We start from the raw sequence: 18,488 nt of genomic DNA on the forward strand, positions 1-18,488 counted from the left end.
ACAAGCACCCTCATGGGCATCCTTGCCACAAGTAACGCATTTGGCCGGATTGGAACAGGACTGGCTGGTATAATTGAACCGCTGACACCGATAGCAACGCGTAGGGTTTGGGATGTAAGGGCGAACGGAAATTAACTCATAGCCCGCTTTTATGTTCGATGGGAGTTGAACTCCGTCAAATGTTAAGAGGACAGTACGGGTTGGGACGATTTTCGTGGCAGCCCTCTTCATGACTCTATGAACAGCCGTTACGCCCTAGTCAGACAGGTAGTGTTGAATTTCCTCGTCGGACAATCCGTCGAGGGAGCGTGTGTAAACGACCCCACGTGAGGAATTTAAAGTGCGGTGCGCTTCCACCCGGACAGGGAAGGTGTGTAGCAGTGAAGTACACAGCAATTTTTGTGCCTGGAGGGCACTGACTGTTTCTAACAACAAGGTGCCATTTCGTAATCTGGAACAAGACTTTACAGGACCTGCAATTGCGTCGACACCTTTCTGAATAATGAAAGGGTTGACCGTGGAGAAGTCGTGACCTTCGTCAGACCGAGAAACAACAAGGAACTGTGGCAGCGATGGAAGAACTGTCTATGGCTGAGACTCATTGAACTTACGCTTGTGAGCAGACATAGTAGAAGATGAGGAAACCATTGCGGAAGTATCCCCCATGATTACCGGCGTCTCCGATGGCGCGCTCCTCCCTTGTGGGTGCCCTCTCTGAGGGCATTCCCACCTTAGGTGATTGTTCACACCTCAGGCCACACCTCCCGAGAAACGGACGGAGGGACCAATCGGCACTTTCGGAAGGTATCAGCTCGGGTAATCACCCCTCCCTGGGCCTGGCCGTTACCAGGGGGTACGTACGTGTCCTACCTGTCTACCCGGGGCGGGGAATTAACTGTCAGGGTGTGAGTGGCATGCGTCATGACGGTCGGTATGCGGCGAGCCCTGCGCCATACAACCACCTGCTAATGATATTTGTACTTATGGGATGTTCTATACAAGGCAGGACATCTCACTGAATCGTCGTATTGTTACCGACAGGGTGAGTCTAACTATTGCTACCAAGAATAACTCCGAAAGTATGATAGTAGCTGAAAAGTTTGTAGGACAAAAGTTGCATGGAACAACAGGAGCCACAATATGTCGTTAGTTTTTTGTTGCTAGGTGAGGTCGCGTCAGAAATACAGTCAACTGTGTTTTTTCAAATGGGATGCTATAGTTTGGCACTTTTTTCTGATAGCGGCTATCGAGACGAATCCACTGATGCGTAACAGTAAGGTCTTTGACGGTTAACGAAGATCAAAAAGGTGGCATGAACGTCCATTTACGGAAGGTGTTCGAAGCAATGACCATTGGTATCAGTGCAGTGTTGCAATCTTCTTATCATGAACTGAGAGGTATTCTTTATCACGTCGGCACTTATCGAAGCACATGCTCTGACTATTCCCTCACACACATCTTCAGGTGTAGTTGGAACATCTTTATAAATAATGTCTTTTACGAAGCCCCACGAGAAAAAATCCAGAGATGTCAAGTCTGGCGAACGAACCGGCCACGACATCTCCTCTGTGCCCAATCCAACGATTTTTGAATTATCTCTGCAACTCATTTCTAGCCATCAGCCGGACACCCATCACGTTGATACCACATTCTGTTCCTTGTTCCTAAAGGTAATTCTTCCAATAACAGACCTAGTGTTTCTTGCAGGAATGTGTTATACTTCCTACCATTAAGATATCTTTCGATAAAATATGGCCCTATGCTTCTGTCCTCCAGAATCCCACACCATACAGTCAACGACCACGGTTTTTGGTGTGCAACTTGCCGAAGTCAACATGGATTTCCAGTTGCCCAATAATACGTGTTATGCAAATTAACATTTCCATGGTTCGTGAGTGTAGCCTCGTCAGTAAATAAAATCAAATTAATAAATGTATCATCCCTCTAAATCTGAAGTTAAGCCCATCGGCAGAACTCAATGCGACGCATACAATCAGTACCAGTTAAATCTTGGTGGAGACTGATATGATAAGGATGATATTTATGGCGATGCGGAACACGAACAACACTACTCTGAATAATACCAGATTCCCTTACAATTTCACGCGAACTAACGAAAGGATGTCGAATCACAGTGGCAGGAGTACCAATTTCCGTTTCCTCATTAGTAACTTTCCTTTGCCGGATATGTTTCCGATGCGTTAAAGATCCAGTTGTTCTCAATTTATCATACACACATTTAAATGTACAACGTGTAGGGTGAGTACGTTGAGGACATCTTTCAGCATATAAGTCTCTAGATCTCACCGAATTTCGTTGGCATTCTCCGTAAATGAGAAGCATATCGACTTGTTCTTCGAAGGAATACATCATTCACATAGGCCTAATTCGACGATACTAGCCTTAGCGTTCCTATTAGTGCTGTATTGCGAAACCGTCTAATGGTGTTTATATGTCAATGGCACGTTCGATGGATACGCCGTATTTGGCGAATACTTACTTTTTGCACGATATACGAGAGAGAATTGTCAGAGCATGTGCTTCGATAAGTGCCGAAGTAGTAAGGAATACCACTCAATCCATGATGAGAAGATTGCAGCACTGCATTGATACCAATGGTCATCACTTCGAACACCTTCTGTAAATGGACGTTCATGCCACCTTTTTGATCTTCGTTGACCTTCAAAGACCTTACTGTTACCCATCATTGGATTCGTCTCAACAGTCGCTATCAGAAAAAAGTAACAAACTATAGCATCCCACTAAAAAAACAAAGTTGAGCTTCATATTTCTGAAGCGACCGCACCTAGCAACAAAAAACCAACGTCATATTATCGCCCCCGTTGTCCCGTGCAAATTTGTCCCACAAACTTTGCAGCTACAATCATGCTTTCGCAGTTATTCTTGGTGGCAATAGTTAGTGACTCACCCTGTATATCAGACGTCCAGATCCTACATGTCGTGCATGCATGTTTTCCTATATTCGTAGCCGCCAACAATGGGCAATGGTGGTATCCGTACGGACGGTGTGGCGGGCAATACGACTGGGCCACACAGCCCACCGCTATCTCACAATACGGTTCCTCTGAAACTCTTCTAGCTTGGGAAACTTCTGTCGCCTGGGCATAGCGCACGTTGAGGTGAAGCTCTAGTAGCGCTACCCGCTGTCGTACTTGTCAGCACGGCCGTTTGGGGCTTTCTTACGAGGGCTATTCAGAAAGTAAGGTCCGATGGGTCGTGAAATGGAAACGACAGTGAAAATCCGCTGAAGCTTTGCATAGATGTCTCTAGTATTCCTGACGACCGCGTCACTTCACTGTTTTCAGTTCTGAGCAAACAGTGAGAACGTAAATATGCCTAGAACAATAGAGTTCTCTCCAAGTATGGGTGCCCGTTGCGAGGTTCGTCCGATTTCATGCAGCCCCAGATAACGTATATGTCATGCATTTCATTCTTCATAACAATTCTCAGCCGCATACTCCAGGGGCAATGAGGACGCCCGTGCAGCGTTTTCGGTGGGTAGTGTTTGATCACCCACCATACAGCCTGGACTTGGCGCCCTCTCATGTTCATCTCTGCTCACATGAACCACTGGCCATGAAGACAACGTTTTGGCGCACAGAGAGCTAACTGCAAGCCAACGTAGAGAAGTGGCGGAAAGCATAGGCGACTGTTTTCTATGACGAGGGTACTGGAAAGTTGGTACATCGCTACGACAAATGTCCAAGTCGGAGTAGCGACTACGTAGAGAAGTAGCTGGAAGGTGTAGCAAACTGTTGCAAATAAAACATTTTTGATTTTCTCTGTGGTTTCCATTATCGCGATCGATCGGAGTTTACTTCCTGAATAGTCTTCGAATATCAACCGATGGTCACGATATCATGGCACAACTCACGCTCCCTCACAGCGCAGCTGAAAAAAATGGTTCAAATGGCTCTGAGCACTATGGGACTTAACAGCTATGGTCATCAGTCCCCTAGAACTTAGAACTACTTAAACCTAACTAACCTAAGGACAGCACACAACACCCAGCCATCACGAGGCAGAGAAAATCCCTGACCCCGCCGGGAATCGAACCCGGGAACCCGGGCGTGGGAAGCGAGAACGCTACCGCACGACCACGAGATGCGGGCAGCGCAGCTGAACCTGGAAAAGTACTCATTGGCTTACATCACTTACATCACCCAGTTTGCAGTGGATCGGTCACATCCTTTTAGGTGCAGCTGTTTTTATGACGATGAGTTCACTTTTCGTAATTGCTTGCGTATTTTTTTTCTAGTATTAGCTTTTGTGTAAGTTAACGTATGTCTATGTGCGCGTCATTTATTTTTGTTTTAAGGGCTTACGGGTTTTGCGAACTTCGTGCAGTCAGAAATTTGTAGGGCAGATTTTAGAGCTTGTTCTTTTTTATGACGCATCCGAACCTCAGTAGATCTACAGTCATGTAATTTTATGTCTTTCTGACGTCTCTGTTCTTTCTCAATTAGTCTTGACTACTTTGTATTTTTACATGTTTTTAAGCACTACGGAACTGACAGGTACTGTGCTTATGTGTGCGAACACAAAGAGAATTGACCGCTGTTAGGAAACAGCTGGAAGCTGCGTTGGCCACAGCCGAGAGGCTTCAGGCTACTGCTCCAAGCTGCAACGACACTGAGGTACCACTGGCGAAAGCTGCAACACCAATGGTATCGTTGGAATCCGCTGTAAATCGCGTTGTCACTGCATCTTCCGATACGCAGTTTCAGGCCGCGCTGTCTTCTCTCGAGGGTGATTAAGGCCAGGGGTGGGTTCTCGTGTCTTTGGGCAGACGGCGAAAGTGCGAAGCGAAATGGCCGCATGGCTGCCTCCTCATAACTTAATAACAAGAACCAGGAGCTACCCAGCGTTGGTTCAAATGGTTCAAATGGCTCTGAGCACTATGGGACTTAACATCTGAGGTCCTCAGTCCCCTAGAACTTAGAACTACTTAAACCTAACTAACCTAAGGACATCACACACATCCATGCCCGAGGCAGGATTCGAACCTGCGACCGTAGCGGTCGCGCGGTTCCAGACTGAAGCGCCTAGAATCGCTCGGCCACAACGGCCGGCATAAAGCTATGATAGCATCAACAACTACGAGTGTTATAAGGAATGTTGAGAAAGTTAGGAAAACATTGGTTTAGCAAGAGTGACAGGAAACAAATTTCAGAGTATATGAGTGGTCATCATCAAATACTCAGTTCTAAGGACAAAGATTTGGAGCACAAATGTGTAAATCAAATGTGTGTGCCTAAGGGACCAAACTGCTGAGGTCATCTGTCCCTAGACTTACACACTACTTAAACTAACTTATGCTAAGAACAGCAGACACACCTATGTCCGAGGGAGGACTCGAACCTCCGGCGGGAGTGGCCGCGCAGCCCGTGCAGGACGCCTCGAACCGCGCGGGCACTCCGTGTGGCACAAATGAGTAAAATTCAAAACCATCTTTCAATATGCCTTAAACAAGTGTTTTCTGAGCAATATTTTAAGAGACAGGAAAGACCAACCGTGATTTAATGGCCGTAATAGAAAGTTACTACGAAAGCAAAGAGCTTCATCACAGATTTAAGTAAAGTCAAAACCTAGGTAGACACTGGACTCGCATTCGGGAGGACGACGGTTCAATCCCGCGTCCGGCCATCCTGATTTAGGTTTTCTGTGATTTCCCTACATCACTCCAGGCAAATGCCGGGATGGTTCCTCTGAAAGGGCACGGCCGACTTCCTTCCCTAATCCGATGAGACCGATGACCACGCTGTCTGGTCTCCTTCCCCAAACCAGCCAGTCAAAACCTAGGTGACAAACAAAAGCTGAACGAAGCGACAAAAAGAGCGTAAGGAGAGCAATGAGAGAAGCTTTCAATGAATGTGAATGCAAAATTCAGGAAACCGATCTGACTAATAACCTTAAGAAATTTTGGTCTTACGGAAAATCAGTAAGCTGATCGTCTATTCAGTCACTCAGCGACTATACCAGCACCGAAACGGAAGACGACAGAGAGAAGGGCGAATTACTAAATCTGGTCTTCAGAAATTGTTTCCCCGCGGAAGTTAGTAATACGGTCCCTCCTTTCAATCACCACAGGGGCGCCGATATATCAAATCTTGATACAATCGATAGCGGAATAAAAAAGCAAATTCAATCTAAAAGTAGTAGAAAGTCATCTGCATCAGGTTGAGATTCCTGTTAGATTCTACGGAGGTTATGCAAAAGAACATGCTTCCCTTCTAGCAGCAGTTGATCGTAGGTCGCTGGAGCAACGAAGGGTACCTAGCGACTAAAAAAAAAAAACGCCCATGTCGTTGCCATTTTCAAGAAGGGTCGTAGGATAGACGCACATAATTATAGGCCTTTATTTCAGACGTCAGTTTGTTATGAAACTGTTGAAAATGTTTTGTGCTCAAGTATTATGAAGTTTTTGGAATACGAAAATCTCCTGTATAATAATCAACATGTACTCCGCAAATACCGATCTTGCGAAACTGAGCTCCCTCTGTTCCTCCAAGAGTTCCAGAGCGCTGTAGATATCGGCGCTCAGGTTGAGGTGGTGTTCCACGACTTCAGAAAGGTATCTGGTACAGTTCCACACTTCGTTTCGTGAAAAAATACGAGCTTATCGCATGCCGGACATCTGTGACTGGATTCAAAACTTTCTTATAGATATAACTCAACAGATTACTTTTAACGGAACAAAATCGACAGATCTAAAGGTAATTGCAGGAGTACCCGAAAGAAGGGCGATAGGCTGTTACGGTTTACAATGAAAATATAAATAATCTATCGGATAACGTTGGAAACTTCACGAGGCTGTTTTCAGATCATGCAGTGGTCTGTAAGTAGTGAACTGCACGAAGACCTGCAGAGGATTAATGAATGGTTGCCCTAACTGTAAAGAAATGTAACATTTTGCGCATAAACTGGAGAAGAAATTTACTAATGTACAATTACACTATTTGTGACAAATCGCTGGAAACAATAACCGCCATAAAATACGTAGCAGTAACCATCCGGAGCGATCTACAGTAGAGTGACAACATGAAAAAGAAAAGCAGATGCCAGGATGAGATGCATGAGAATAATCTTAAGAAACTGTAACTTACACAAGAAAGAAGTGGCTTGGAAAATATTTGATCGCCCGATTATTGAGTATTGCTAATCAGTCTGGAACCCGCACTAGACTGGATTAATAGAGCAGATAGACAAGATCCAACGAAGAGCGACTCGCTTCGTCACGGGGTCGTTTAGTCGGTGCGAGACCGTTAAGGAGTTGTTCATCAAACCCGAGTGGCATACGCTACAAGAGAGGCGTTATGTATCACGGAGAGGTTTACTACTGAAATTTCGAGAAATCATGTTCTGGGAAGAGTTGGGAAACAAATTATTTCCTTCCGCATACGTCTCGTGAAATAACCACAACCAGAATATCCGAGAAATTAGAGCAGATACTGAGGTTTACCGACACCACGCACCATTTCCGAATGGAACAGGGAAGGGGGGATGAGATAGTGGTACCAGAACTACCGTCCGTCACACACGTAGGGCCGCTAACGCAGTGTAGCTGTAGATGTAGACGCAGATAACAGTCAATGAATCTACTGTGTCATTAGCTGGATACCAGCGAAAAAGAACTTAAGGCAGACTTAGTTCTGCTAGCCGTACCCTATTGTTAGTATTTAATGTCCCATCGACAACAGGATCCTTATATACTTGACACTAACTCAGATTGAATAATGAAGCAATAAGAAATCAGCTGTGGCCTTTCTAAGAAAGCTCTTTCTATTTGCCTTGAGAGTTACAGAAAAGTTGAAAACCTCGGTAAAACTCAGGTACATAGAAAAATAGCCTGTGCACTCCATCCTACATACCTTACCTATGAGTCTTAAACGGTGCAGTCCACTAAATGGAAGCACTAAAATACCTAGCACTAATAATTGATCAAAAAGTAACTTGGGATCCTATCCACTAACGATATCAATGCAACCCCAAATTGCCCTAAAACTAACAACTGGTCGAACAATCATCCATATCTACATCTACATCTACATCCATACTCCGCAAGCCACCTGACGGTGTGTGGCGGAGGGTACCTTGAGTACCTCTATCGGTTCTCCCTTCTATTCCAGTCTCGTATTGTTCGTGGAAAGAAGGATTATCGGTATGCCTCTGTGTGGGCTCTAATCTCTCTGATTTTATCCTCATGGTCTCTTCGCGAGATATACGTAGGAGAGAGCAATATCCATATCCATATACACAAGACCCTCACGAGCTTCACTCTCACACATGTGAACGAGCTCGAGTCCTCCCAAGCTCTAACTCTCACTCCAAATTATCTCTACTGCGCTTCTGTATTGGACTATCTTCTCGCATCTGTATCTTTTATCAGTTCAAAAAGTTCCTAGACCACCTCAAACGCTAGAGCTTCTTCGCCTGTCCTACGTCTCCCGTAGACTTGAGTCCCACACACCATCATATCCCTCATCCTTCAGAACCCATCCTGTTGTTGTGCCTTAGTCAGCATATCTCATCTGCCTCTCATTTTCAAACTCTCCATTCCCCAGATTTAATCACCTGGCTCTCTCAGACAATGAAATAAATTTTGGGATCACTCATTCCATTAGTGTTGAACCAGTTCCGAATCGAGCGAATGTTCTACCCACGCTCATTTTGCCGAAATGAATTCATCGTCATCTCCTAATTGCTATGCCTCAACAGCCTGTTCCTTCCTCTCCAATGATTTCCATACACAAATTCCTAAAGTACAGTTACCGTCCTCGATAGCACCGCCATTATCATTAGTCTTAAAATGTGCTTTTGTATTCTTTTTCAATTTGTAAACGCAGAGCGGTGACTTGGTTGCTGCCATCGGGCCTACTACCACGGTACCAATTCAAATAGCGAAAACATTTAAAAATCACTGGAAACAATTCTGAAAATGTATCTGAACTTCGCTCCCCTCGAATGCGGTCTAATGCCTTAACCACAGCATCACCTCGCTCATGTGTTCACATGTAGAGAGGTCGATCGTTCCCCTGCAAAGATCATCATGAATTCGTCGACATGAACCAGATCCCTCATTCTCGGGCAGATCATTACGCTAGTTTTAGAACAAATAAGAAGTGATGTGACAAGCAGCTCCCCAATGCATGTATGGAGTCGAAGTTAAACTGAAAATTAAATTATCAGCGTCTTGAATGGAAAATAGTCAGATGAAATTTAGAGAAAAATTCGCAAAGAACGACCTCCTGAATTCTACACTCAAAATCTGTGTGCTCGTTGGCTACAAAAATGCCTATTGTGTATCAGTATTTCTTATCTTTCAGTCCGCTGGATTCCGTCGCCAGAGCTATAGTCAAATGTGTACTTCCAGTGTAGCAGCCTACCAGTCCCACCAGACGGAGGGTATATAATTTCAGTCAAAGACGCGCCTCAGGGGATAAGGACGTTTCATCTACAAGTGAGGTGACAGGCAGATCGTCACTGTAGGAGTATATGATACATTCAGACCTAATGAGACACTCATGTCACAATAAAGTGTGTCCAAATGGTCGCACCAATAGCCAGTATATGGCAAGGCTGGCTTGTATTTCCCCATGGAAACGATCATAAAGTTGCCGAATGGCATTCTGCAGTAGATTACCGCAAGCATCTTGGTTTTCACAGGCCCTGGAGAACGAGTAAGTTCCCGCTTCAGCATTTCCCATACGTGTTCAGCTGGTGAGAGATCTGGTGCTCTTGCTAGCCAGAGCAGCTTTTGTGTACCACAAAGAGCACGTTGAGTTGCAGCAGCCGTATGTGGAGGTGCACTGACCCGCTGAAAAAGTACGTCAACTTCCTGCCAAAAACCTGGCAGTAGCACGGTGAGCACCTATGCATTGGAATGAGCACTGGACACTTTACCCTGATGAAACACCTAAAGTGACTGTGAGTTGTGCCTGATGGTCCCCCACACCATGAAGCCTGAGATGGTACCTGTGCGTTGTGGGCGAATACACTCTGAAACATGTTCACCAGCTCTACGCCATACACTTTTATGTCCATCACTGGCATACAGACAGAACCTATTCTCGTCACTGAAGACAACGACGTGCCATTCCACTGTCCAGTCAACTCTTTCACGACACCAGAGTAGCCATGCTTGGTGCCGTCGTGGTGTCAGTGGCAGCTTCGCCAGAGACATGTCCTCAAGCTGCAATCAAGCGGTTCCAAATGGTTCTTGATGATACAGGATGTGCCCAGATTTCGTTTAGTCGCCGACCGCTGTTCGCCTAATGCGTCGATTTGATGTGTATCTACACTACGTGGACATCGAGAATCAGGTCTACAGGTGTTGGAATGCAACGACACACATTGATACACTGTGCCCAACATGTACAGCAGTCCATCGATACGTCTATCCAGCATCCTGCAGGCCCGCAGTGCGATCCCTTTCATATGGTTGAACCTCTTCAACAGGGGTATGTACTCTCCAGTGGAGCATGGTTGTATTATAGAAAAAATGTTGCAAACGCTGTTTACCATTAAACTCAGTACCGTTGTTGCCTGCGGAATCATCACAGAGGAGCCGGCCGGTGTGACCGAGCGGTTCTAGGCGCTTCAGTCTGGAACTGCGCGATCGCTACGGTCGCAGGTTCGAATCCTGCCTCGGGCATGGATGTGTGTGATGTCCTTAGGTTAGTTAAGTTTAAGAGGTTCCAAGTTCTAGGAGACTGATGACCTCAGATGTTAAGTCCCATAGTGCTCAGAACCATTTGAACCATTTCATCACAGAGGGTGCACAGACAGACCGATCGTCGATGATCGTGACAAATCCGTCACTAACACTACAGCCCCTCAGCATCCACATAAACTGACGGATAGAAGTCATGGGATACCTCCTAACATCCTGTCGGACCACCTCCTGCCCGTCGTCGTGCAGCAACTTTATGCGGCATGGACTCAAAAAGTCGTTGAAAGGCCACTACAGAAATATTGAGCCATGTTGCCTTTATAGCTGTCAATGTGCTAAAGTGTTGCCGGTGCAGGATTTCGTGCAAGAACTGACCTCTCGGTTATGCCCCATAAATGTTCGATGCGATTCATGTCGAGAGATCTGGGTGGCCGAGAAACTGTCAAGAAAGTTCTTCAAATCAGTCGCAAACAACTGTTTCCCGGTGACGTGGCACATTGTCATCCATAAACGTTCCATCATTGTTTGGGAACATTAAGTCCATGAATGGCTGCAAATGGTCTCCAAGTAGCCGAACATAACTATTTCCAGTCAACGATAGGTTCAGTTGGACCAGAGGACCAAATCCACTCCATTTAAACACAGCCCATACCATTATGGAGTCACCATCGGCTTGCGCAGCACCTTGTTGACAACTTGGGTCCATGGATTCGTGGGGCCTGCGCCACACACTGACCCTGCCATCAGCTCTTACCAAGTAAATGAGTACTCTGACCAGCCGCCGGTTTTCCTGTCGTTTGGGATCGAACCGATATAATTACGAACCCGGGAAAGACGCTGGGTGCGATGTCGTGCTGTTACAAAGGCACTCGCGTCGGTCATCTGCTGCCATAGTCCATTAACACCAGATTCCGCCGCAATGTCCTAACGGATACGTTGGTCGTACGTTCCACGTTGATTTCTGTGGTTATTTCACGCAATATTGCTTGTGTGTTAACACTGACGACTCTACGCAAAGGCCGATGCTCTCGGTGGTGAAGTGAAGGCCGTCGGCCACTGGGTTGTCCACGGTGAGAGGTAACGCCTGAAATTTGTTATTCTCGTCACACTCTTGGGACAGAGGATCTCGGAATATTGAATTCCCAAACGATTTCCGAAGCTGAATGCCCAACACAGCTTGCTCCAAATACCATTCCACGTTCGAAGTCTGCCACTTCGGGCCCTGCGGCCATAATCACGTCGGAACCCTTTTCGGATGAATCACCTGGGCCTAAATGACAGCCCCACCAACGCACTGCCCTTTCGAAATGGTTCAAATGGCTCTGAGCACTATGGGACTTAACATCTGAGGTCATCAGTCCCTTAGAACTTAGAACTACTTAAACCTAACTAACCTAAGGACATCACACACATCCATGCCCGAAGCAGGATTCGAACCTGCGACCGTAGCGGTCGCGCGGTTCTAGATTGAAGCGCCTAGAACCGCTCGGCCACAGCGGCCGGCGCACTGCCCTTTTATACCTTGGTACGCTATACTGCGCTCCCTGTATATGTGCATATCGCTACTCCAGCACTTCTGTTACCTCAGTGTATTATACCCTGGCGACACTGAAAACAGTCTTTGTGGGTGTTGCATTTTTTTCAGCAGTGTAATTATCCTAATGAAATTGTGTCAATATCCTGTAAGGCTTCGAAATTATTTTAGACCAGTGAACAACTAGATTTACATGTAGAAAACATAAGTATTGCTCTACACTCACGCACGTATGTATCTCTCAGTAACAATGTGCGTAGATAGTAGACGGAACCATTATATAGGCTTAAAAAGTGGTTGTCGTCGTTTCATTAGTAGGATACTGGAAGAATACTGGCAATGTGTTTTTGGGGTTTGTCCTAAAGTAGTTATCAAAGAACCATTTCGCCATTCGCCTAAGACGAGAGGTGGCGTAGTATTCAAGGCAGCAGTCAACTCGTATTCGGAAGGAACGAAGTTAAAATTTCCGTATAGATCAAGGTTTTCCTTGGTTTTCTTAAGAATAAACCGAACATCTGGTTAGTTCCTTTGTAAGGCAATGTGTTCATTTCACTTATTGTCCATTTCCACGTTGTGCTGGCCGGCCGGTGTGGCCGTGCGGTTCTAGGCGCTTCAGTCTGGAACCGCGTGACCGCTACGGTCGCAGGTTCGAATACTGCCTCGGGCATGGATGTGTGTGATGTCCTTAGGTTAGTTAGTTTTAAGTAGTTCTAAGTTCTAGGGGACTGATGACCACAGATGTTAAGTCCCATAGTGCTCAGAGCCATTTGAACCATTTTGAACCACGTTGTGCTCGGTCTCAAATGATCTCTACGTCGATGGGGCGTTAAATCTTAATTTCCCTTCGTTTCTTTGATGTCATTTAATGAAACCACGGAAAATCTAAATCAGGAATGCCATAAGGAGATTTCAACCGGTTGCTCCCGCTTTGAGCCCTATGTCTTAACCACTGCCATCCTTCGCTTGGTTTCAAATCTCAAGAGAACGTTACATAAACATCAAACATTGCGATTTGACGTTGCCAGAAGACACGCCAACAAACTCACAAAGGTCTACTTTAAAATATTTTGAGTGCTGGTTACCAGTGAGGTAATAATGTTCTGTAACTACAATCGGGAGGGACGAGGTTAGTTTAACTTCATGAGTGGTGTCGAATATAGACAGTGATCTTCTCACGTTTCGAAACTGAATAAAACTGGCATATAGTGCTATATCAAGCTCATGAAAAGCATCCTGCGACATAATCGTCCCAATTATCTGCACAGTATGTGGCCATTTCCAAGCTCCGAGCAGTGTGGTGAAGACGACATCACATGTTGTTTAGTCTGGTGGCAGTGCTTCCGTAGTTCAATGTCTAATATTTTCGCACCTGAAATTTGAAACAATTCTACGGTCCTTCCGTTTATGGTTTAGGTACCAAACAACTTCTTTCTGTTGCCAAAACCAGTACAATGACCTACAAGAAACTGTTGTTTGTTTAGGTACAATAATCAGATATTACAATCTCAACTTCTCCGTTTGAAGGAAAAAAAGTGGCATTTTTAGGACACCTGCCCACCCAAGTTAAGTTCGAAACTGACAAGCAAATCACAGAGCAAGTTAATACATTTAAATATTCAGGGTACAACATTACATATGGTGCAAATAATGAAATATAAATTAGGTTACACCTGTTTGATTATTTCCGTGGAACTATACGCAGAACATTGTGTGAAACGACATTCCTTAGATACGTGTCTAGATATACTTTAATGGAAAAAAAGAAAAATGATATCCGAGTTGAACTCAATACGTAAAAAATAACTGATACAATAAAGCAATGTCAGGTAAGACGGATAGAACGTATATACCTTATATCAGATGCAAGAACCATTAAACCTATCATATAGATAATAAAGAGGAAAAAGATGTTAAGGAAGACCAATGAAGAGATGGCTTGGCCAATTTTGAAGGATTCGGATTTCGGAGAGGACGAAAAGACCCAATCCTTGATGACGACTTGACGCTAGCTTGTTTTGAAATTTTCCTTGTCGTGACAGTAGCGGATAGGAACTCCGGGCTTGCAGATGTTTCTCATAAACAAAAGTAGGAGGGGACATATCGTGCGTTGTAGCGGGGAACGGGGCGAGCAGCAGAGTACGTGGCGGGCAGTGGAGCTGCGTGAGACCGCGGCGTGCGCCGGCTGCGGACTGCCGACAGACGCTCTCGGCCGAAGCTGCGGCGCGCGGCGCACGGGTCGGATACGTCATGCGCCGGTCTCCTTAATTAAGCGAGGCGACGGGCGCTGCCTGGCAGCACACCCAGGCCCAACCGCCGACCGCTGCCCTCAACAACCCAACGACGATTCGTAAACACTGTGTGTTTCACCTGCAAGTGTCGTAGCCCGTTTGTATCACACAGGAAACGGACATCGGTAACTACACTCTGATAATTAACTTACGTATGGGATGATCGAAGAGGACAAACTCTAACAAAGAGTATCGGTTATAAGGCCATATGAACTACTTTTACTTAATATAATCTGCTAGCTTCGCCGTGCTTAATAGGTACAAATAAAAAATTCTTCATATTCGTAACCACAATGTTTCCCTGCATTATTCTTAATGCGACACACATTAAAACGTTTCTTATTTTTGGCTGAGGGCGTTACCTATTATTCCTAACGTGCAAAAGAAAAAATGCCCTAAGTGGAAGTTGGGTTAAGCGCTATCTACATATACATGGATACTCTGCAAATCACATTTAAGTGCCTGGCAGAGGGTTCATCGAACCACCTTCACAATTCTCTCTTATTCCAATCTCGTATAACGGGTGGAAAGAATGAACACCTATCTCTTTCCGTACGAGCTCTGATTTCCGTTATTTTATCGTGGTGATCGTTCCGCCCTATGTAGGTCGGTGTCAACAAAATACAGGATTTTCGCAATCGGAGGAGAAAGTTGGTGATTGGAATTTCGTGAGAAGATTCCGTCGCAACGAAAAACTCGTTTCTTTTAATGATTTCCAGTCCAAATCCTGTATCATTTCTGTCACACTCTCTCGCATATTTCGCGATAATACAAAACGTGCTGCCTTTCTTTGAACTTTTTCGATGTACTCCGTCAGTCCTATCTGGTAAGGATCCCACACCGCGCAGCAGTATTCTAAAAGAGGCCCGACAAGCGTAGTGTATGCAGTCTCCTTAGTAGGTATGTTACATTTTCTTAGTGTCCTGCCAATAAAAGGCAGCCTTTGGTTAGCCTTCCCCCCAACATTTTCTATGTGCGCTTGGAAATTTAAGTTGTTCGTAATTGTAATACCTAGGTATTTAGTTGAATTTACGGCTTTTAGATTTGACTGATTTATCGTGTAACCGAAGTTTAACGAGTTCCTTTTAGCACTCATGTGGATGACCTCACACTTTTCGTTATTTAGGGACAACTGCCACTTTTCGCACCATTCAGATATTTTTTTCTAAATCGTTTTGCAGTTTGTTTTGATCTTCTGATGACTTTATTTGTCGATAAACGACAGCGTCATCTGCAAACAACCGAAGACGGCTGCTCAGATTGTCTCCCAAATCGTTTATATAGATAAGAAACGCCTGAAATCACTTCTGATTTACTCGATGACTTTCCATCAATTACTACGAACTGTGACCTTTGACAGGAAATCGCAAATTCAGTCACGTAACTGAGATGATATTTCATAAGCACGCAATTTCACTACGAGCCGCTTGTGTGGTAGTGTCAAAAGCCTTCCGGAAATCCAGGATGCTATGCTATGCTATGATCAACAGCACATCGAACTCCGTATGTTGTCTGGCGTGTAACTATTGAGCTCCCAAGCCCTATTACTAGTTAGTGCAATATAATTCGTCTTCATTATTTGATTTTTTGCGTCTATCCTATATATGTGAAATCTATAAACGTTTCTCAAGTAGCCAATAATTTTTCCCTAATATGATCACTGAGAAGAGGGCCTAAAGTAAATGTTACATCCAAGGGACTGAAGCATCAGCATAGAAATTAATGATCGTCGACTAAACATGAAACAATACTGCTCGAAGTCGAAATTTTGACCGGTCATCTACATTTTACAGTGTATCCATAGTCTTGAAACTACACACGTCGAAGATTCCTGCGATATATGAGAGATGTCTATTTACACGTTTCTCATCAGAACCAACAGCACCCCGTTCCGAGTTTCGATTTCGATGTGGCTCGTAAGGTTTGGGCAAAAATGAGCGACCACAAACACATACGAAATCAATGGAGCATGTAGCGGCGGAAAAACTAACTTCGTTTCTCGGAGATGAATCTCTACATCAGGAAACAGTCCTCGCTCTCCAACCGTAACATGAGTTTACTGGACCTGCTAACTACCATGAGAACAATGTTTGTGTATAGACTTTTTTATTAAAGGTTTCATTCTTCTTCTGTTTTAAGGCAATTGATATTGTATAATTCAGCACTATTTCATAAAAGATAGTGTTTGACACCACTAGTCATTCCTTTATAGGATTTTAAGTCTAGGACAAAAAAAAAGGGGGGGGGTATTTACACTGTTTCAAAACTATCGTAAATTTCACTACTCCATATTTTAAAGAAAGAAAGTCATAATTTATAGTTTATGTACTAATTATTTAAAACTATAAGGTCTCCAGTGGTACATCACATGCAAAACTAAGTACAAAATGCCCTGTTTTACCCCCTATACTGACAATACTAGATTGGCGAGAACCGCGAACAGGTACGACTGCAATCGTAAATTTTACGAGGGTTTTGTGATCTAGGGTTAATTGTATATGAGTCGCAGAGGGGGCGGTGGGCAAGGGAGGAACATTGCCATCTGACGTTGGAGGGTTTCACTTTCGAAACTGGTCACAGTCTATAGTAAAACAGTAGATAGTGAGCGTCGCCTAAAACAAATTCATCATTAGCCTTAGAAACAGTCTATCCCCTTTCGCTGTTGTGTCGAGAGACACACACTCAGTAATCTAAATATGTTACAAAGAACTTTCTGATGAAGAGAAACAACAGGCCGTAGCCAGATTCCCAAGAAACCAAAAACAAAACCTACACATACACAAACACACACATTATATCTATGGGTGTAACGGGTATAAGTGCAGATATTTCAACTGTGAGGAGGTATGTGTACTGCACAACACTACTTCACTATTTACTTCACTTGCAGACTAATAATTGTAGCTATTAGGAGTAGTATATTTTTAGGTTGTCAGTATCTGCGAGCACATGTGGCAAGTGGTGGTGGTGGTGGTTAGTGTTTAACGTCCCGTCGACAACGAGGTCATTAGAGACGGAGCGCAAGCTCGGGTTAGGGAAGGATTGGGAAGGAAATCGGCCGTGCCCTTTCAAAGGAACCATCCCGGCATTTGCCCGAAACGATTTAGGGAAATCACGGAAAACCTAAATCAGGATGGCTGGAGACGGGATTGAACCGTCGTCCTCCCGAATGCGAGTCCAGTGTGCTAACCACTGCGCCACCTCGCTCGGTCATGTGGCAAGGGTAACCATTAATTCTTATTTTCCCCTAGGCAGTAGATCAGGTGCTGAAGCGTGGACGCGAAACGTTTAGTCTATAGTGACAGGCACAGTCCACTTAGTGGTGCAGTTACGATCGTGCAGAAAACATCAGGTCGTAAAGTTCGTGTTGTGTTTATGGGAAGACAGTTACACGCAGAGATTAAACAACCAGCACACTGATGTGTGTACGTATAAAGGTACCACATACAAAAATAAGTGCACTAATACCCGTTACACCCTGTATATATGACGCTGTGGTGAGTAATTTTACGATACACACAGTGGTTTGACAGTCTATTGCGGATGAAGCGCTTTACACAGTAATAACGCTTCACCGCTGATGCCGATGCAGACGTTTCGTCACGATGAGAGCCTTGTCCGAGACGGTTTGGCACGGTGAGAAGGTGAGAGAGAGAAGGAAATGTGGGAGCACGTGTAGCGTGACTCACCCGCGAGCAGGCGCAGCAGCGCGGAGTCGTCCATGTCTGCGGGCCGCGCGCCGGGGCCGCACTGCCAGCGCCTGCCGCGAGCCGCGCCCCCCACCTCGCGGTCTTTATTAAGGAGGCCCCCGCCGCTGCCTCTGCTTGACATGCGCCGCCCGTGCGTCTTCCGCAGCGCCCTCGGCGCTCCTTCCGCTGCTTCCTACAGACGTCACCGCATTACCAGCTGCTCGCGGCTCAGCCGAATGACAGGTACAATCGCAGATGCTGATAAATGACAAATCGACGGCATG

The 18,488-nt window shown here is 45.1% G+C and overlaps 1 protein-coding gene across 1 annotated transcript in view; it reads right to left on the reverse strand.

The window, feature by feature from the left end:
• LOC126184359 (src kinase-associated phosphoprotein 2-A-like) overlaps nucleotides 1–18,287 on the reverse strand; it is a 202,287-nt gene extending 184,000 nt beyond the window's left edge. Inside the window, exon 1 of the mRNA XM_049926739.1 lies at nucleotides 18,205–18,287. Coding sequence (XP_049782696.1) covers nucleotides 18,205–18,238 — 34 coding nt within the window. The 5' untranslated portion in view covers nucleotides 18,239–18,287. The remainder of the gene's footprint in view (nucleotides 1–18,204) is intronic.
• Nucleotides 18,288–18,488: the final 201 nt, after the last annotated feature.

This window comes from Schistocerca cancellata, chromosome 4 (genome assembly GCF_023864275.1).
Source record: "Schistocerca cancellata isolate TAMUIC-IGC-003103 chromosome 4, iqSchCanc2.1, whole genome shotgun sequence".
NCBI lineage: Eukaryota > Metazoa > Arthropoda > Insecta > Orthoptera > Acrididae > Schistocerca > Schistocerca cancellata.